Source organism: Tachyglossus aculeatus, chromosome X1 (genome assembly GCF_015852505.1).
Source record: "Tachyglossus aculeatus isolate mTacAcu1 chromosome X1, mTacAcu1.pri, whole genome shotgun sequence".
Taxonomy (NCBI): domain Eukaryota; kingdom Metazoa; phylum Chordata; class Mammalia; order Monotremata; family Tachyglossidae; genus Tachyglossus; species Tachyglossus aculeatus.
The window spans coordinates 115295208-115316365 of NC_052101.1; the positions used below are offsets into that span (position 1 = coordinate 115295208).

A 21158-nucleotide genomic window follows, 5' to 3' on the forward strand; every position below is an offset into this window, starting at 1 on the left:
CTCCCCATCCAGCACCTCTTGCGTGACAGGGACGGTCTGGACGCCATGCACCTGGAGCTGTTGCACTGTCCCGGCCTTGGGGGCTGAGTTGTCCCCCTGAACGGGTGAGCACTGGAAGGCAAGGAGACCCATGACCAAGTCAGGAATGGCCGGCCTGGTGTCAAGGGCCAAGCTCTGCTGTCCCCCAAATGACAGTACAAACAACAATCGGAGACAAGCCTCTCAGGTTCTATTCCCTTTGCTTTTCCTGATTCACTAGGGACCCTGGCAAGTTGCTTCCCTCCAGGATTCAAAACTGTGCCGGGGCTTGCTCGGACTCAGTCCCCGGACTTAGGATCAGAGCTCGGGGGCCCGGGCCAGAACCCCAGCATCGTGAGGGAGAAAGACACGACTGGGGAGATGGGTGTTAACTAGGGCCGGGGCTGCAGGTCAGAGCCCAGAACTGCTAATGGGGTCGTACTCAAGCCGTGGCAGAAAGGGGAGCTCCTGCCCCTCCAACTACTCGCCAACCCGTCTCCGCCATTCTCAAGCAACCCAGCCAGGAGGCGTCTGACAAATTAAGCACTGCTTCCCTCTATTCTGCGTAGATAGGGGAGGAGAAGCATTTTCTGAAAGGGCTGGAGGAGAAGGAGGAGGTGGAGGAGGAAGAAGAGAAAGACAGAAGTTCTTGGCAGGAGAGGGGCAGGGACTCTTTCTCCGCATGTTACAGATAAGAAAGCCAAAATCCAGAGAGAGAGAGACAGGACTCAGCTAGAATAAGCCGACTCACAATGAGGGAACTCAGAGGACCTGGCTCAGTCCAGTTGTTTGTTTTCAGCCCTCTCTTTTCCTACTTGCTACTGGCCAACACTTCAAATCCTTCCCCAGGGGAAGGGAGGCAGGACTGGTCCGGACACTTATCCTATCCTGCCTTGACTACTGGATCAGCCTCCTTGCTGACCTCCCTGCCCTCTGTCTCTCCCCGCTCCAATCTGTACTTCACTCTGCTGTCCAGATCATTTTTCTACAAAATCATTCCGCACATGTCTCCTGACCACTCAAGTATCTCCAATGCTTGCCCATCCACCTCCTTACTTATCTTTGCTCCTCTCCCTTTACAACTCGGCCTGCACACTTTTCTCCTCTAACACTAACCTCCTTACTGGACCTCGATCTAGGCTATCTCACCGTCAAACCCTTGCTCACACCCTCCCTCCTTCCTGGAATTCCCTCTCCCTTTATATCCGACAGACCGCCACTATCTCCATCTTCCAAAGCCCTCCTGAAATGATATCTCCTTTGAGAAGCTTTACCTAACCTCTCATCTCCCGATACTATTCACCCTTCCTTCTGGGTCATCTACGTACTTGGGTCTGTACCCCTTAGGCACTCTGATAGTCACACCTTCCCCAGCCCCACAGCATTTATGTCTATATCCTTATTCTTTACCACCTCACTTATCTGTAATTTTTCTCCTTCTCTAGATTGTAAGAGCCTTGAGGACAGGGATTGTGTCTACCAATTATATTATACTGTACGTCCCCAAGCATTTAGTCCAGTGCTCTGCACGCAGTCCACGCTCAGTAAACATCATTGATTGAGTACCCCCAAACCATCCTGGGGAGTTGAGCCCACTCCCACCATGGCTAGAAGTTACATCCCAGGGTCCTCAGAGTGAAATAATCTCTTCCTCCTCCTCCTCCTGGAGAGGAGTCCAGGCAGTACCAGAGTTCGATTGCTTGGGAAGATAATTACCCAGTGGCCGATTTTCCCAGGCAGCCCATGGGAGAGATAAATTTCTTGAGCTTGAGAACAGCCCCTCCCAGAGCCTCTCATAACTTTTCACACGAACCTCTGAGACTGGCAACAAATGTGACAGGGTTGAGGTGCAGAGCTTGAGAATGGGAGTTTTCTCCCTTTCACTTGGCTTCATCCCACAGCCAGAGTAGTTGGGAGTGGTATGTAGGAGACGATAAGAGTGTGCACTGCGATGGGAAAGCAGGAGCGTTGCTCCTGCTTCTGGGACTGGCCCTCCTCTTCAGTCCCCCCCACCCCACCTCCTGGGTCTTGATGGAAACGGTGCAGATTAGAAAAGTCCAACAAAGACTTGTGTGGCCAGCACTCTCCCTGGATCAGAGACACTGCTGCCTTAGGGAGGGAGGGAGGGTCTGCATTTCATCCCTGAGATGCTGCCACTTCTGGGGTACGGTGGCAGTGAATGAACCGTTCCCAGCAGCACAACCCAAATACTTTACTATGTAATGCAGCACTGCCCCAAGTACTGGGCTGTTCTTCCATTCACTTGCCCTGGGAAAAGGATCTAGGGGCAAGAACCTTGGGGAATGGCCACCTGGACTGGGGGAGCCACCGGGAGATCAGCATAATGGCAATTTTTTTCCCCACTTGGCGAAGAGCTTTTCTGGTTAATCTCACTAAATGTCATCAGCAATGCTAAGAGCCAGGGTAGCCTCTATTTGCTGGGCCTGGGGACGAAGGGTTTCTGGGAGCCACCTTCTCGGGGTAAGGATGCTGGGTGGCACCCCTGCAGCTGGGAGACTTGGCCCAGTGCTGCCCAGAAATGGGTCAAGAGAGGGGACGATTCATTCTTTCCGATTGGGCCTGGAGGCAGAGCACCCTGGGTCCTCGACAGCAGGTGGGAGAGAGAAGGGGGGGGGGGGGGGGCAGCCTGTCTCCTCAGCAGGGGTGGGGCAGCCTGTCTCCTCAGCAGGCTCCATCACTTACCTCTGGGGGAGAGTGCACCTGCTGGACACTGTGCACGGCCAGTGAGACTTGGCCTCCTTTGTTGGCCTGGGTCGCGCTTTGGACCACCAGCCGCTGCAAAGAGAGAAACTGGGGTGAGCAAAACTCAGGGTGAGGGAGGGTGCGGTCATTTTGGACATGGCCCAGCCTAAGAGGCCCCCAGGGGTGGCTGGCTGCCTTTACAATGCTCCTGAAGGAAGTCAAGCCACCTGGTCCCGTTCCCAGGCTGGTCACTGACGGGCCAAGGTGACTTCTGGCTCACCTCAGCTCTAGGAGTCACTTTTTTCCTCTGTAATATGGGCAGAAGAATCGCCCTGGGGGTCAATTCTTCCAAGCTGAGCTTTGATTCCTCCCTTTCCCTTTCACAAGCTTCTTGCTTTACTGTGATAGATTCCGGGAGGCCCCCCAGCCCCCAGTGAGAGGCACTCATCTGTCCCAGCCCCGGCACTGCTGAGCGAGAACATGCCGGTTGGCAGAGAAATCCGGGGGCAAGGCTCGGCCCACCTCCTCTCTGGGGCTGGGCTGTAATTGGCCTCGATAGTCCTTCTGACTAGGGAGACGAGACCCGATCTAATGCCTCTCGACAACATCGGAGAGGATAGCTGGGTGTCTGGCAGCTCTGATTTCCGTGATTAGAGAGGGAGCAGAACTGGGCAGCATAGGAGGGGCTTAGGTTTCCGGCTTCATAGCAAGGAAGAACCTGAGTTGGGGAGAGAAGTGGAGGGGGTGAGGGAGAGGGGAGCTGCCAGTCCTTAAGACAGGGGGGCAGCTCTGTGGAGGGAGACACTCTTCCTCAGTCCCAGGAGTGCAGCAGACTTACCTGCTGGGGCACTTGGACGTTCGTGAGCTGGAGTGGAGACATGGCAGTGGGCTTGGACTGCACGCTCGCCTGGACCAGCAGCCTCTGTTGGACCGAAACATGTTGGGCGTTTAACAGAGGGGTAGGGGCTATTAAAACTGCTTTCGAAGGACTAGAGCCTGGGGGAGGAGTGGTGCCTGGGTCCTGGGGGTTGGGCGGACGATTTAAAAAACCTAGAGGAGTCATTCTCAGGCTGAGCCACGGGCTGGGAGTAGACACTTTACAGAGCCACCGGTTGGGAAGCCACGACTAGGGAAGGCGTAGTGAGGGAGAAGGGATGGCCAAGCAGAAGGGAGTGAAGCATCTTGATAGCAGAAGGCAAAAAGATGGTTCTGGCAGACGGGAAAACACCTGAAACGCTCTCTTGGCAGAGGTGTGGAGGACCGGTGAAAGGAGCAAAGCACCACCTGGTCTCAACGGCAAGGAATGGACCAACAGGCGCCGGCTGGGCCTGGAAACTTTGGATTCCCGCCCCTCCCTCCCACAGTCCAACGCCCCTCTTGGAGCGGGGGCAGAGGACCAAGGAGGTGAGACGGGAACATGGAAGATCCTACCTGCTGCGTGGCTTGGACCTGCTGAACCACCTGTGTGGGCACTCCGGACTGGGTGGCCGTGGAGCCTGGGCTGGACTCGGACACGGTCTCGTTGGCCCTCATGGTGCCTTCTGCCGGAAGGGAGTGGAGGGGAGAGTTAATCCCACTGGGAAAGGTCAATCATGAGGGCCGGCGCCTGGCTCCCCAAAGAGCAAAGCAGCAACGGAAGTCGTATCGCCCCAATTTGGTCCAAGACACCGGGGGGCTGGGAGTTGGGAGCCCTGGATCCCAGGCCTGATTCTGATACTGCCTCATTGGGCAAGCTGCTTTTCAGCCTTAAGCCTCAGGTCCCCCAAGGAAGCTGTGAGGCCTAAGAATGTCTATAAAATGCTGTGAACGTAACAGCGGGGGAGAAGCTCGGTAAATTGAGGGGATGAAAACCTTCACGTTGAGTTTTGTTTCCTTATCAGGCAAGCGCTTCTCTGGCATCGGGGAAATCTCAATAAACGGAACTGAAATCTCGTCACATCCCAGCCAGACTTCTGCCAGACTGGTTGTAGAACCGGAAACTACAGGCAAATCTATGCACTCCTTTGGCATGAGTTCCCCTTAGGAAACAGGAGATACAGAAATCCCCGCACAAAGTGGGGATTCCCAAGAAATGGCCAGCCACTTGGTTGATGGAAAGAGATTGCTCCAAAGTCCAGGGTGGGAGGCCCGCCAGCAAAAGGCACAAGTGCTCTTAGGGGGAGGGTGCCAGAGAAAAAGGCTGAGGGGTGGTCAGGACAGGGCTGGGAAGCCTCAGTCCGTTCGGAGATTCTTAAGAGGCCTCAATCGGCACTCGATCCACATACCGTGAGACCTCTTCCTCGGATTCGGTTTGGCTTTTCCTCATGGGGAAGGGGCCAAAGAAGAAAATATTCCAGAAGCACATACCTGAGGTGTTCATATCCTTCTTTCCAGTCTAGTCTTGGGGCTCAGGACTTAAATGCATCTTTCACCTCCCAATTGTCATGCAGACATCTCCCTGGCTCAACGTGGAAACTGAGGCTCAGGAGAAACAGGAGGGCCTGGCAAAAGCCCTCGGCTAATGGCTACACAGGGGATAGGGACCAGCTCCAGAAAGGGATTCAGGATATTCAGGCTTTCACCCTGTGGCTCAGGCCACCCTCTGCCCTCTCTATCGGCAGCACGGTATTCTCCGTGATTTGATTCTCCTAGTTGCTAATGTCATCGCCCCACACTCCGGCCAGGAGCCAGCAGTTCTGTTACTCAGGCGGGGAAAACGAGGTCCTCGGTCGGCTGGGAGGGTGGCCTGCCGTGGCCCAGACGACGGGGCAGTAACCAAGCCAGGCCTATCGCCCTCCACCCTGGTCCCTCGGGTTCCCCTTTCCAATTGGCCTGGGCTATCTCTTTCCTCCATCTACCTGAACTTCTCTCCTTTGAGAAGTCTGTGGTAGGGGTGAGGGGAGAGGAAATTGACTAGAGTGAAAGGAATGGCAGAAAGGTGGTGATTACTCACGCTGGCAGGGAGCTGTGAAGAGACAATCGTAAAACATGGTGCAGTCCGGGGTGGCTGGCCCAGCTCCTCTGTCACGCCTCTCTGAGGGAGCGGTTGGGAATGAGGGCAGCTTTTATACCAGCAACCTTGGTGAGCTAATCCCCCCCTCGTTGGCTCCAAAGCTCCTGCTAGTCCTTTCTGAATAAACATTTCCCTCATAGTTGGTGCAAAACAAGCCAGGGCCCTTGCTGTGCTTGGGGTGGTGTGGAACACCCGGAGGTCAAGAAGAAAGTCTGCGTACCTGGGGCTGATGCTATCAGGAGGGAGCAGTTCAAGTTTCATGAACATCTCTTTGGAGGTTATTAACGGGAGCCGAGGCGGGGCGGGGTGCTTCTAGTATACAAATCTCCAGGCCCCTATCCAACCTCCACTGCTCGTGCAGGTCCATTCGGCCAAATCCTACACCGTTCATCAAGATCCCTACCCAAACTGGGTTTGGGGATTTCTTGCTTGGGGAAGTTGGGCTCTCATCAGGGATGTGGTGGGAGCTTGCGGGTGAACACCCCCAACAGTCTCGTGGGGAAGGCGGCTCGGGAGCTCAAAGGCCTTATTCTAGCGATTCTATCACCACACTATAAGGGAGAATATAGCTTATTCTTAAAGCTGTGGTGGAATCTGCCTGGAGCTAAGGAGGCATGCTTGAGAGGGCACGATAACAGGCCAAGGAAGCAGCCCGGTACAGAGAGGAGCCATGAGAATTGACCGCCAGTCCCCCTACCCCGCCCAAACCCCAGGTCCCAGGAAGAAAAGTTCAGAGGGGCCAGCAGAGTTGGGTGTGGCAGAAGCGCCAGCACAGGGGAACCGGCAACCATCCCCTCAGCTCAAACTCTGGGGCTCGTGGGTTGCAGTAACATGTGTCACTTGGACTTCCATCTCCTGTGCCTCACAGCCAGATGGTACGTGAACCTTCTGTTATTGTTGCTTTTTTGTGAGCCGCTGCCGAGCGTAGGTTAGGGGGATTAGGGAGCATTTGGATGTTAGAGCGGTTTCCAGAGAGAGAGAGCCTGGTCAAATCCCCCCAATTACCCCAGCCTCACCAGGGATGCTGCTAATTAGTAACTGAGCGCATAGGAAGGCCTTGCCACTCCCTCTGGAGCTTGGGCTGGCTTTCTGCAAAGCGGTGGCCAGCCGAGGCAGGCGGTTACTGGGAAGCCAATGGTGAGCAATTAGCAATGCTCTACTAAATGACTGGCCAGCGGCAGGCCAGGGAACCTTCAATTTATGGATGTTGTTTAACTGCCTTGAATTGGGTTCACTTTGGGCCTCCCCAGGCATCTTGCTGGTGCCTCCTGAGGGAAGGCATAAGTGACTGCAACTCAGCTGGGCTTGATAGGAGAAACCGGATAACCGACAGAAACTCCAAACAACCTTGGCAGCATGGGCTCCTCCTGAGCTGGAGCCCAACACTGAAGAGGCAGGGGGAAAATGCCAGGTGATCTGGATCTGGGTTCAGAAAATGCTCATTTCCTCTGGCCCACAAGATGGACAGGGCAACTGAAGCACAAAAGACTCGGTCCTGGTCACCAACCAAGACCTGTTGCCTGCTTTCCCATTTTGGGGTCTGTTTCCCAGCTTGGAGGGGTACCACAGATCTGAGCTACTATATTCCTGACCTTCAGCTGGTGCTAACGCAAGATCCCATCGAAAAAGGACTTTTCCGCCCACCCCACGCGTTAATGTTCAAAAAGCTGAAATTCTTCAGGTGAGCAAGTACGTTTTCCCAGGGTTCATCCCGTGGAATGATCAGGAGAGGAGTGCTACAGTTGCTTCCTCATTTGGAGGGTTGTGCTCAGCTTTGCTCTCAAGCAGCGATTGGAAGCCCCCACCAGCAGGAAGCAGCAACAGGCAAAAGGCCTCATAAGACTTGGGGTATTTGTTAAGCGTTTACTATGTACCAATAATAATAATAATGACGATAATAATAATTGTGGTATTTGTTAAGCACTTACTTTGTGCCAGGCACTGTACTAAGCGCTGGAGTGGACATAAGCAAATCAGGTTGGACACAGTCCCTTGTCCCACGTGGGGCTCAGTCTCAATCCCCATTTTGCAGATGAGGGAACTGAGGCCCAGAGAAGTGAAGTGACTTGCCCAAGGTCACACAGCAGACAAGTGGCGGAGCCAGAATTAGAACCCATGACCTTCTGACTCCCAGGCCTGGGCTCTATCCACTATACCATGCTGCTTCTCCTAACATTGTACTAAGCCTGGGGTAATAATAATAATGATGATGATGATGGCATTTATTAAGCACTTATTATGTGCAAAGCACTGTTCTAAGCGCTGGGGAGGTTACAAGGTGATCAGGTTATCCCACGGGGGGCTCAAAGTCTTAATCCCCATTTTATAGATGAGGTAACTGAGGCACAGAGAAGTTAAGTGACTTGCCCAAAGTCACACAGCTGACAACTGGCGGAGCTGGGATTTGAACCCCTGACCTCTGACTCCAGAGCCCGTGCTCTTTCCACTGAGCCACACTGCTTCATAATAATAATAATAGCATTTGTTAAGCGCTTACTATAATAATAATAATAATAATGGCATTTATTAAGCGCTTACTATGTGCAAAGCACTGTTCTAAGCGCTGGGGAGGTTACAAAGTGATCAGGTTGTCCCACCGGAGGCTCACAGTCTTTAATCCCCATTTTCCAGATGAGGGAACTGAGGTCCAGAGAAGTGAAGTGACTTGCCCAAAGTCACCCAGCTGACAAGCGGTGGAGATGGGATTCAAACCCATGACCTCTGACTCCAAAGTCCGGGCTCTTTCCACTGAACCACGCTGCTTCACATACTACGTGCCAAGCACTGTTCTAAATGCTGGGGGGGGGCGGAATACAGGTCATCACCTTGTCCCATATGGGGATCACAGTCTTAATCCCCATTTTACAGATGCGATAACTGAGGCCCAGAGAAGTTAAGTGACTTGCCCAAAGTCACACAGCTGACAAGTGGCGGAGCCGGGATTAGAACCCATGATCTCTGACTCCCAAGCCCGTGCTCTTTCCACTGAGCCATGTTACAAGATCATGAGTCTAAATAGGAGGGAGAACAGGTATTGAAGCCCCATTCAACAGATGAGGAAATTGAGGCCCAGATCCCACACAGCAGGCAAGTGGCAAAGCCAGGATGAAAACCTGGGTCCTCTGCCTCTCAGGCCCGGGCTCTTTCCACTAGGCTTTCTTGACATCTCACTATGCTGGCCCCACAGGGTAAGGAGAACTAAACGGAGGGGAGGGTTAGAGAAATGAGTGAGTGGCCAAGCACACTCAGCTTGGTCAATGATGTGTTGTATGACCTCGGGACAACTGCTTAGCCACTCTATTGCTCCAGCTTCCCCAGTTACACAACGAGCATGGTCGCTGCCCCCCGACTCAAAGGGAGATTGTGAGAGTGAACTGCTTCTATTTAAGTATTTCGGCTTTCTCTGAGAACCTAATACAGGCTTGGCAATTTGTGTCTGCTCAGATTGTAAACTCCTCGAGGGCAGGAACTGTGTATTTTATTCCTACCGTAGTCTCCCAAGTGCCTAATGCAGCGCTCTGCACCCAGTAGGCACTCTGTGTAAATGCTGTTATTGATGATGTCAATGACGACAACAATAATCCTCTGAAGACCGTAACAAATACTATTATTATTATTATTATTGTTATTATTAAGACTCCAAAAGACCCTGCTTCTGCAATCAGGGCCCAAGCCCGACCCAGAGATCTTCCTCTGCTTACAGGCCAAAACATCGCAGGAACTGGCTGCAAAACTAGGCAGCGAACTTAGCTCTTCCCCATGTTGGTCTCTCTATAAAAAAGACCATATGCTCAGTCCTAATCAAATCCCACTGTAAATCATTTTTGCTCCCCCATTAGACTGTAAGCTCCCAGAGGGCAGGGAACATGTACCTCACTCCTGCTGTACTCTCCCAAGTGCTTAGTACAGCACTTTACACTCAATAGGCCCTCCATAAATATCATAGATGATGATGCTGTCACGAGACCGGCTTAGCTCCTCCAGCTGCCTGCGTCCCTGGGGCAAAGGGGTGTCACTCACCATGGCAGGGTACGGGTTGACAGAAATGAGGGTAGGGAGTGAGCAGACGTGGATTTAAGTACCAGCTCTGCCTAACCCATAGCCCATCATATCACTGCTTAAGTCCCATGGGAAGGATGGTGACTACAGATATGATAGATGAGGGACTTGAAGCAAGAAGCAGGAGGGAGGAATGGGCTTTTATGCCTCACATTATTTCTGGGACATGTAGCCTAAATGATGATGTCTGGTAAGCAGATCACATTTCTTGATCTAGATGTCCCAGAACTCCTTGGGGCAGGGAATCGGTATAGGAGGACCCTACTTCTGTACCACCACCACCACAAAATTCCCCTGGTTGTTACACGTGGGGTCTTTTCCAAGCATGGAACCCAGTTCCACTGAACTGGCTGAACTTTCCTTACAACCCCCTCTTTCTTACAGGGACGTTCAAAGGGGAAGGAAAGCATTGGTCTAAAGGGTTATAATCCACATCAAAGGCTAAAATGCACCCAGCCTGAAAACCCTTATAGGCCCACAAAAATACTCCCTGAACAGCAGACTTGCAGGGGCACCCCCGCCTTACACTTTCAGTTTCCACCCCCCCACATCTGCTTCTAGTCTCACTGGACTCAAAACCAAACATGTGCCAGCCCAAACAAGTACACTCAGAATCCCCCATGAGAACCTAATAGAAACAAAATAGAGAAAGGAGATTAGCCTAGCCTGTGGCCTGATTTCTTCTGAGCTCTCAAGCACAAGTAATTATCATTTGCCGAAACATAACACTAATGGAGTGGTGGCGGCAGTGGGGGGGGGGGGTGGGGAGGCAGAAATATGTGCTAAAGGACTGATTTCCCTTCCCTTTTAAGACATGTGGCCCTTGGGACTTGGCTCCCTTTATGTGGGTTCAGGCAGGTGAACTCCTTCTGAGAGTTAAACCCACTGCCACTGTGGTTTGGTTTCTGTCAGAAGATCTGCTGCCTCGAGGACAGAGATTAATGAATTCAAAGTATTTTGACCGAGGGGGTAATTTATTTTTTACTGATAAAGTCACCACCAGAGTTGATGAGTTTGGGATGTGATTCATTGGCTGTTAGACTAGGCATCTTTTCATTTTGCCTTCCAGTCTGGGCCTTCCCAGCAATCAACCAAGGAGTTAAAACCCAAAGGGCCCCACCCATTCTCACTGCTCTTTGCTCTGGATAGTCTCCATTTGCTTCTAGCCATGGAAGAGACCCAGACAATTCTCACCACTCAGTGGCTAGCTGTCATGGAGCCCACTGATGCTCCTGGTGTGAGTTAATGCAGATGTCTTGGTGAGGAAACACTCTACAATCAATGGCTGACTCATGATCAAAAGAAATGCTTCTCTAAGCCTTCTGGCCCCTTCAGGGAACGATAAATATAGCTCCCAATTCGATATCCCCAAGCACCTAATACAGTGCTGCACACAAATAGGAACTCAATCAATGTTAATGAGGAGGAGGAGGAGGAGGAGAAGGAGCCCGGCTAACTGAACTTCTGAGACTCTAATAATGGGGGAACCAGTCCTAATGATGGTGAAATACCCCAGGCAATTTTCAACAGAGAGGAGAGAAACTGTGATTAATAGACTGAGAAAGAATCTTCCCATAAGAACATCTTAAGCTGAGCAAACCTCACCTCCACCAGGCCTGGAATGTAATCATTTGGTATTTCCTGAGCACCTACTCCTTGAAGGGTACTGTATCAAACATTTGGGAAAGCAGAACAGAGTTCGTAGATAGATTTATATTAATGTCTATCTCCCCCTCTAGACTGTAAACTCACCATGGGCAGGAAATGTGTCTACCAACTCTGCTGTACTGGATTCCCCCGAGTGCTCAGTACAGTGCTTGGCACATGGTAAGTGCTCAATAAATACCATTGGTGATAATGATGAGAGTCCCAGCCCTCAAGGAAATTCAATACCTGACATTCTACATAGGGGAGACACTGAAATAATTCAGGGATAGGAGGAATGAGAAAAATTGAAAATGGGTTATGTACATGAGTTGGTGCTTAAGTTAGAGAGTAGGTAAGAAATGGACATAGGTGCTAAAGGAGGTTGTGAGATCACAAGTGTTCGGGTAGTGCAGCGGTGCTGAAATGGCAGGACGGGGGAAGATAACCTAGGGGTCATAGGTCTCTAGAAGAAGCTGTGATTTTCGGAGGGCTTTGAAGACAGGGAGATCTGTGGTCTGTCAGATTTGAAGGAGTGGGGAGGTCCAGGCAGGGAGAAGGGTGTGGGCGAGGGGTCGGCGGTGGGAGAAACTAGAATGAGGCACAGTGACAAAAAGGCAGAGTGAAGGACGGACTGGAGATGGGTGAGACTGGAAGCAGGGAGATAAGTGAGAAGGCAGATGATGATAATAATAACAACAATAATAATAATCGTGACATTTGTTAAGCACTTACTAAGTGCTAAGCAGTGCTATATGAAGTGCTGGGGTAGATACAAGGTCATCAGGTCCCACATCATCATCATCATCATCAATCGTATTTATTGAGCGCTTACCGTGTGCAGAGCACTGTACTAAGCGCTTGGGAAGTACAAATTGGCAACATATAGAGACAGTCCCTACCCAACAATGGGCTCACAGTCTAAAAGGGGGAGACAGAGAACAAAACCAAACATACTAACAAAATAAAATAGAATAGATATGTACAAGTAAAATAAATAAATAAATAAATAGAGTAATAAATATGTACAAACATATAAACATATATACAGGTGCTGTGGGAAAGGGAAGGAGGTAAGATGGGGGGATGGAGAGGGGGACGAGGGGGAGAGGAAGGAAGGGGCTCAGTCTGGGAAGGCCTCCTGGAGGAGGTGAGCTCTCAGTAGGGCCTTGAAGGGAGGAAGAGACATGGGATTCACATTGTAAGTAGGAGGGAGACCAGGTATTGAATCTCCATTTTACAGATGAGGAAACAGGCACAGAAGTCAAGTGACTTGCCTAAGGTCACACAGCAGCCTAGTGGCAGGCTTTCCCCGACTAGGCTCTCATTTCCTCTTCTCCCACTCCCTTCCTCATTGCCCTTGCACTTGGATTTGCACCCTTTATTCACCCCTCCCTCATCCCCACAGCACTTACATACATATCCATAATTTATTTCTATTAATGTCTGTCTCCCCCTCTAGACTGTAAGCTCATTGTGGGCAGGGCACATGCCTACCAATTCTGTTATGTTGTACTCTCCCAAGCACTTAGTACGGTGTTCGACACACAGCAAGTATTCAATAAATACGACCGACTGATTGGCAGAGGTGAGATTACACCCCAGGTCCTCTGACTCCCAGGGATGTGCTCTTTTCACTAGGGCACATGGCTGATGTAATAGTTAAGCTGGTGTATAAGTGCCTGGACCAGTGAAGAGGAAGAACTGGATCCTGGGGATGTTGGGAGGGAAAAACTGACAGGATTTTGAGGCAGACTGAATATGGGGGTTGATGGAGGGAGAGGGAGAGGGGGAGGGAGGGAGAGAGGGAAAGGGGGCGGGGAGAAAAGTTATGGGTAATGCCACGGTTACAGGGTCCAGAGACCAGAAAGATGGTAGCATTGTCAACTGTGATGGGAAATTTAGGTGGAGGACAGGATTTGGGAAGAAAGATGAGTTCGGTTTTGGACATTCTGAATCTGAGGTGCTAGCAAGACATTTGTGAAGTAATGGCCTGGAGATGGGAGGTGATGAGGGACTGCAGAGAAGGAGAACGGTTGGGGATAGCGAGGGAGATCTGGGAATCATCTGCATCGAGTTGAAGCCGTGGGAGCGGATGAGCTCCCCAAAGGAGTGGATGTAGAGTGAAAAGAGAAAGGGACCTAGAAAAGAGCCTTGAGGAATGCCCACATTGAGGTGGTGGGAGGCAGCAGAAGAGCCAATAAAAGAGACTGAGAAGGAATGGCCAGAGAGGTAAGGGGAAGATGAGGAGAGAACCAAAGTTAGTAGTGTGTCCAGGAGAAGGGTGTGGTCTATCGACCAATCAACCAATGAATGGTATTTATTGAGCACAACACTGTACTAGCACTTGGGAATGCACAACAGAGTTGGTACACCCAATCCCTGTCCAGAAGGAGTTTACAATCGACAGGGGGAAACAGATTGGAGATAGGGGAAACAGTAGAGTATAAGGGCATGTACATAAGTGCTATGGGGCTGGGGTGAGAGTATCAAGGTGCTTTTGGGGTACACAGCCAGTTAACTTCACAGGCAATGCAGAGGGGAGGACAGATGGGGAAATAAAGGGCTTAGTCTGAGAAGGCCTCTTGGAGATGTGACTTTAAGATGGCTATGAAGGTGGGGAGAGAGGTAGACTGTCGGATAGGAAGGGGGAGGGAGTTCCAAGCCAGAGGGAGAATGTGGGCAAGGGGTCGATGATGGGATAGATGAGATCGGGAAACAGAAAGTAGGTTGGTGTTAGTGGAGCAGAATGTGTGGGTTGGGTTATAGTGAGAAACAGCATGGCCTGGTGTAAAGAAATCCCGGCTCTGCCACGTGACCTTGGGCAAGTCACTTCGCTTCTCTGTGCCTCAGTTACCTCATCTGTAAAAGGGGGATTAAATCCTACTCCATCCTACTTAGCCTGTTAGCCCTATGTGGGACAGACACCGTGTGCAACCTGATTAACTTGTAACCACACCAATGCTTAGAACAGTGCTTGGCACATAGAAGCACTTAAGAAATACCATAATTATGAGGAGGAAAGCTCATTGATAGCTTTAAAGCCAACGGTAAGGAGTTTCTGTTTTAGCTGAGGTGGATGGGTAGCCACTGGAGGCTTTGGCGGGTGGGGAAACATGGACTGAACGTTTTTTACAGAAAAATGATCTGAACAGCAGAATGAACTATGGGCCGGAATGGGGAGAGACAGGAGGCACTGAAGTCAGCAAGGGTTAAGGCAGGATACGGTAAGTGCTTGGATCAGCATAGAAGCAGTGTGGATGGAGAGGAGAGGGCAGATTGCAGAGATGTGAGAGTAGAACCGACAGGATTTTGTGAGAGACTGAATGAGAGGGATGATTTGAGGATAATGGCAAGGTTATGGGATTGTGAGACAGGGAGGATGGTGGTGCTGTCTACAGTGATAGGAAAGACAGGGGAGGTCAGGGTTTGGGTGGGAAGAGGAGGAGTTTTATTTTGGACATGTTAAGTTTGAGGTATTTGTGGAACATCCAAGCAGAGATGTCCCGGGGGCAAGAGGAAATGCAAGACTGCAGAGATGAAGAGAGGATAGGACTGGAGAAGTAGATTTGGGAATCATCCATGTAGACGATTCTACATCTACAGTATTAAAGATGGTGAGGTGGGGGAAGATTAGAAGACAGTAGAGTACATTAAGCCATAAACTCGCTGTGAGCAGGGAATGTGTCTGTTATATTGTACTCTCCCAAGCACCTAGTACAGCGCTCTGCACGTGGCATTTGGCTAGGAATAGGAAGAGGGGGCTGGAGGTTGTAGTGGGATCCAGGGATGGTTTTATTTTAGGACAGAGGAGTCGTGAGCATGTTTGAAGGGGTTGATAAGAATGGGGAAAATTGTTTCCCATGACCATCAGGACCAAAAAGGAAGTTTTCCAACATAGAGCTTCCCAAACAGAAGCTCCATGTCTATATATCAAAAGAGAAGGCACAATCTTCTCTTTGCTGCTGATCACATCTTTAGTGGCTTGGACACCAGGAGTGAACCAAAAAGAAAAAAAGACTTAAGCCTGTGGCCAACGAAAAACACAGAGTACTGCTTCTGAGAACCCTACCCTATGACCTCAGGGCTTTTCACGTGAACTATGACCCGACAAGAAAACCCTACCCTGAAATAGAGGCAAATGGTTGAATCAAAGGGCTCAAAGGCCTGCCTGCCTCCAACTGTCCAGTCAGGGACTCTCCTGACTGGACGGTGTTCGGCAGATGAAATTTCATGCCCAGTAGAAGCACTGCTCACATCTGGCTGGGGGAAAGGGCTGGGATGAGGCTCTTTCTCTCTGGTGGAAATCGCTAGTCTACCCCTGCCCTCGAAAGCAAACTGTTTTCGATTCTTACAGTTGGCTCAGTCAGACCCGAGACTAGATCACAACATGTGCTTGGATGGGAGCGTGGACTTGTGTCTGTGTGTGAGAGAGTGAGAGAGACAGAGCGTGTAAGTGGGAGGGGAGGGAGTACAGCAATGAAAATGAACAAACTAAAATACATCTAACCCCGCTTAATCTCAGGAGAAAATGTGATCCAGTGGATGGAGCACACCATCGATTGGCTAGAAATGCGAATTGTATTCCAGTCTCTGCCACTGGCTTATGCTGGGTGACAAGGTAACGTGCTTCCGCTTCACCCTCTAAGATGGTCTCTAGGGTGCTCATTTGGAAAAATCTGTTGGGCACCTCAGAGGGAGGGTTCTACATCAGGACCAGAAAGATATATGGAAGGGTTAAGTATTTCTTTTGTTCGGGGGTTTGGTTTGACAAAGACTACTTTGTTTTCCTTTAAGGTCACGCCCATCTGGGCCTTTTCTAGGTGGACAAAATGTCCTCTGGGGTGTCCACTCAGTGCGGTAAGTTGAAGGAGAAGACTGGGTTGAGGTTGGGACGCCACCATCACCGAAACTAGGCCATTCCCGTTACTGCCCTGCCTCATTCTCCCTGTTCCTCCTCTGTCAGACAGACAGCTCTCTTTTCACCATGGGGAGAGAGAGCTTCAGACGAGCACTGGTGTTGATTAAAAAATGACTAGCAGCACGACAAACAGGACTGCTAATACTCTGGGAGCACCTTGACTACCAGGGACGCGTCGTTTGCCACGGGCAGAACTCTCCGCCCGACTCAGTGGGCATTCGGCCCTCATAAGGTCTCCGAGCCTGGGGACAGAAGAGTCTTCCTTGACTTACCGGACACCGTCACCACGATATACTGCTGGGGGGCCGGGGCCGGGGCAGGCTGGCCGGCAGGCTGCGACTGCGACTGGGGGGCCTGGATCTCGGTCACATACTGTTTCTGGCTGGCAGGCTGAGGCTGAGTACTCTGAAGTTCAGTGACATACTGTGGCTGAGAGGCGGTGGTGGCAGATGCCTGTGGTGGCGCCTGTTGCTGGGGAGCCACTGATGGTGGTGGCGGTGGCGGCGGCGGCTGGGGCTGAGCCTGCGGCGGTGCCTGTTGCGGCTGCGGTGGCTGCTGGGCCGCCTGTAACTCAGTAACATACGCCTGTGTTGCCATGCCAACAGTGGGGAAAATGATAATAAATAAGGCTTTTGGGGGGCTGCCTTGGGAAGAGGGAAAAACACAAAAGAAGGAAAAACAAGAATTAATCCATGGCAGAGCAAAACAGGGACATCACACAGATCCCTGTATTGTCCTCTTCCAAGCACTTAGTCCAGTGCTCTGCATGCAGTAAGCGCTCAACAAATACCACTGATTCAGAGCCCCAGGGAGCTGTTTGGATTCAGCATGGACTTAATTAGAGTCTGAGGGTTCAGGGTTGATTTTGACTGGGGGTTTTAGAGCTACCTGAAATCCAGCTCTCAAAGATCCCAGATTCCCTCCAGGCTCCCAACAGGTCTCTTCCATCTCCCCGCCCAGCAGAGCCCGTTACTCCCTCCCAGGGGGCCTTGCTGAGCCGTGGATGTTCATTCATAGTTTGGATTAACTGTATGTTGCCCTTTTTTTTAAAAAAAAAAAATCCAACCCAAAAATCTTTTGTGTTTACTTCACCACGGGCAGCAGCCCGGCCTGCCTGCTCGCTCATTGTATTCTGGGCCCTGGCGGGAACACGACTGTCCAGTTTAGGGAAAGGGAGGCCTGGCTGAGTCAGCCCCCCAACTTCTCCATCCAGTACTGGCATTTGTTCCCACAGGAAGCTGGGGAGGCCGACAAAACAAGATGGGGTTTGGATCAATCCATGGGAGGACAGTTGGTCCATGATGGCTTGTGACAGGAAGAGTTAGGGATGTAGACGGAAAAATTAGGTATGTTAGCCCTGCATCCCTAACCATTAGGATGATTGTCAAGCATCCTGACGTCCGTATTGGTGACAGAACACTGCCACTGATCTGTCCCAGGAATGGCATGGTACGTGGTCTTATCTTCTTACCCCTCAGACAGCAGGAGTCCCTGGCTAACGTGAGCCACTTCATGGACTCAAATAAACCTTTCAGGCTATGCCCTCCACCTACGTTGCTCCGAAAGGGCAGCTAGCTTCCACTTCTAAGTATGTGCCTCCAGTTAAGTAACGTCTCCCCACCTTCAAAGCCTTATTAAGGTCACATCTCCAAGAGGCCTTCTCCGATTAAGCCCTCTTTTCCCCAGCTCCCTCTCCCTTCTGTGTCACCTACACACTTGGATCTGTCCCCTTTGGACCCTTGATGTTCACCCCACCCTCAGCCCCACAGCACTCGGGCACACATCTGTAACTTATTTATATTGTCTGTCTCCTTCTCTAAACTATAAGCTCATTGTGAGCAGGGAATGGGTCTACCAAATCTGTTGTATACTGTACTCTCCCAAGCACTTAATAATGATAATAATAATAATAATATTAATTATGGCATTTATTAAGCACTTACTATGTGCAAAGCACTGTTCTAAGTGCTGGGGAGGTTACAAGGTGATCAGGTTGTCCCACGGGGGGCTCACAGTTTTAATCCCCATTTTACAGATGAGGTAACTGAGGCACAGAGAAGTTAAGTGACTTGCCCAAAGTCACACAGCTGACAGTTGGCGGAGCCGGCATTTGAACCCATGACCTCTGTCTCCAAAGCCCGGGCTCTTGCCACTGAGCCACGCTGCTGCTATTTGTTAAATGGTTGCCATGTGCCAGGCACTGTTCTAAGCACCGGGGTAGATACAAGCCAATCAGGTTGGACACAGTCCATGTCCCACATGAGGTTCACAGTCTCAATCCCCGTTTCACAGATGAGGGAACTGAGAAGTGAAGTGGTTCGTCCAAGGTAATTCAGCAGACAAGTGGCAGAACCCAGATCTCTCTGATTCCCAGGCCCGTGCTCTACCCACTAGGCCGTACTGCTTCCATTATTTTATTATGAAGGTATTTGTTAAGCACTTACTATGTGCCAAGCACTGTACCAAGTGCTGTGGTAGATATAAATTAATCATGTCAGACCCAATCCCCAGCCCTCATGGAGCTCAGTCTAAATTATGACTTGCCCAAGGTCACAAAATAGGCTGTTCTCCCTCCTATATAATAATAATGACCGTGCTTTGTTAAGCACTTACTATGTACCAATCAATCAATCGTATTTATTGAGCGCTTACTGTGTGCAGAGCACTGTACTAAGCACTTGGGAAGTACAAGTTGGCAACATATAGAGACAGTCCCTACCCAACAGTGGGCTCACAGTCTAGAAGGGGGAGACAGAGAACAAAACCAAACATATTAACAAAATAAAATAGACTAGATATGTACAAGTAAAATACAGTAATAAATATGTACAAACACTTAGCCACTTAGCCCATCCTGCCTCGATTTTTTTTTCCATTTGTGAACTGCTTACTGTGTGCCAAGCACCGGGGTAGATAAAATATAATCAGGCTGGACACAATCCATGTCCCACATGGAGCTCACAGGCTTAATCCCCATTTTACAGATGAGGTTAACTGAGGCACAAAGAATTTAAATAACTTGCCTAAGGTCACACAGCAGACTAGTCGTGGAGCCAGGATTAGAAACCAGGCCCTTCTGACCCCCAGGCCACAGCGCTTCAGCCTCCTTGCTGACTTCCCTGCCTCCTATCTCTCCCCACTCCAGTTCATACTTCAAGTTCATCCTTCATTCTGCTACCTGGATCATTTTTCTATAGAAACATTCAGTCTACATTTCCCCACTCCTCAAAGCCTCACTGAAGGCACATCTCCTCCAAGAAGGCTTCCCAAACCAGGCTCTCCTTTCATCTTCTCCCACTCCCTTCTGCGTTACCCTTGCATCTGGATTTGCACCCTTTATTCACCCCCTCCTTCAGCCCCACAGCACTTATGCACATAACCATAATTTATTTATATTAACATCTGTCTCGCCCTCTAGGTCGCAAGCTTGTTGTGGGCAGGGAATGTGTCTACCGATTCTATTATCTTGTACTCTCCCAAGCGCTTACCACAGCGCTTTGCCCACAGTAAGTGCTCAATAAATACAAATGGTTGAATTTTGCTGGCTTTCTACTGCTTCCAGATGGTGTTGAACATTCATTCATACCCAGAAAGTTCATCCTGTAAAGCTACCCAGAAGCAATGACCGGCTTGCTTCGGACACCCACCTGGGAATGGGGGACTGTTGGTGGAGACCCCTAGAATTTATCAACTTTCTTTCCCTGGACAACCAGGAAAATGTCCGTTTTGGACCCCGATGCCCAAATGTGAGGTTGATCATTGCTAGAAGGGAAGCAGCATGGCCTAGCGGAAAAAGCACGGGCCTGTGAGTCAAAGGATCTGGGCTCGAATCCTGACTCCACCTCTTGTCTGCCATGTGACCTTGGACAGATCACTTCTTTGCCTCAGCTTCCTCAACTTTAAAATGAGGATTCAGCGTGGCTCAGTGGAAAGAGCACGGGCTTTGGAGTCAGAGGTCATGGGTTCAAATCCCGGCTCTGCCAACTGTCAGCTGGGTGACTTTGGGCAAGTCACTTCACTTCTCTGTGCCTCAGTTACCTCATCTGTAAAACGGGGATTAAGACTGTGAGGCCCCCATGGGACAACCTGATCACCTTGTAACCTCCCCAGCGCTTAGAACAGTGCTTTGCACATAGTAAGCACTTAATAAATGCCATCATTATTATTATAACTGCTCTCCATCCAATACAAACTATCCGACCTGATTAACTGGTGTCCATCCCAGCACTTAGTACAGTGCTTACACGTAGTAAGCCCTTAACAAATATCATTATTATTAATTAGAAGGCTGCTATCCGGAGGCCAGAGCAGAGGCCTGGGCATTAGCCATCCCCTTTCCTGATGCCAAAAGGGCAAGTTGCTCCTCTCCAGTTCCTCTTTCAGGAGCTATGCTAGTTGGCTACCTGGGCCCTTTCAGGCACGCAGTGACTTTCCATCTGATGCCTCAGCTTCCCTCCCCTAAATAGTAAAACACCCTCTCCCAAATTTGCCTCACAGAAACCGGTTCCAGTTTGAACTAGCAAGTAAGGGAGGCCCAAGTTGCTTGTGCTCTGGACTCTGCCTTCAAAATCAAAAAGAATCCCACCTACCACGGACAGGGTCATATGCTGTCCGCCAATCTTCCTGGCAGAAGCCTCCAGACCAGTAAGTGGCTTATTTCCCTTACTATGCTTCTGCTCAACAGCTGCTGCCTTCATTAGACTTAGTCAAGCTGGGATGGAAGGCCATGCCTTCCTCACCTCTGAAGAGGCATATTTAACTGGCTTTCTAGAAGGCCAGGTGAGGGCCCTCCCTATTCCTATCCCCTGCCCCTTTACCACC

General features: G+C 50.4%; 1 protein-coding gene across 7 annotated transcripts in view; it reads right to left on the reverse strand.

Annotated features, from left to right (window-relative positions):
• Positions 1 to 21158, reverse strand: part of RFX1 (regulatory factor X1) — a 45131-nt gene that overhangs the window by 16628 nt on the left and 7345 nt on the right. For 3 of the 7 annotated variants that reach the window (XM_038772239.1, XM_038772237.1, XM_038772236.1), the window contains 5 exons: positions 16610 to 16981; positions 4153 to 4262; positions 3560 to 3643; positions 2722 to 2814; positions 16 to 111 (listed from right to left, as the gene is read on the reverse strand). In XM_038772239.1, coding sequence (XP_038628167.1) covers positions 16 to 111; positions 2722 to 2814; positions 3560 to 3643; positions 4153 to 4262; positions 16610 to 16934 — 708 coding nt within the window. In that variant the 5' untranslated portion in view covers positions 16935 to 16981. Of the gene's footprint in view, positions 1 to 15; positions 112 to 2721; positions 2815 to 3559; positions 3644 to 4152; positions 4263 to 16609; positions 16982 to 21158 lie in introns of those variants that run through there. The other 4 variants (XM_038772240.1, XM_038772238.1, XM_038772241.1 and 1 more) reach the window with 3 other exon arrangements.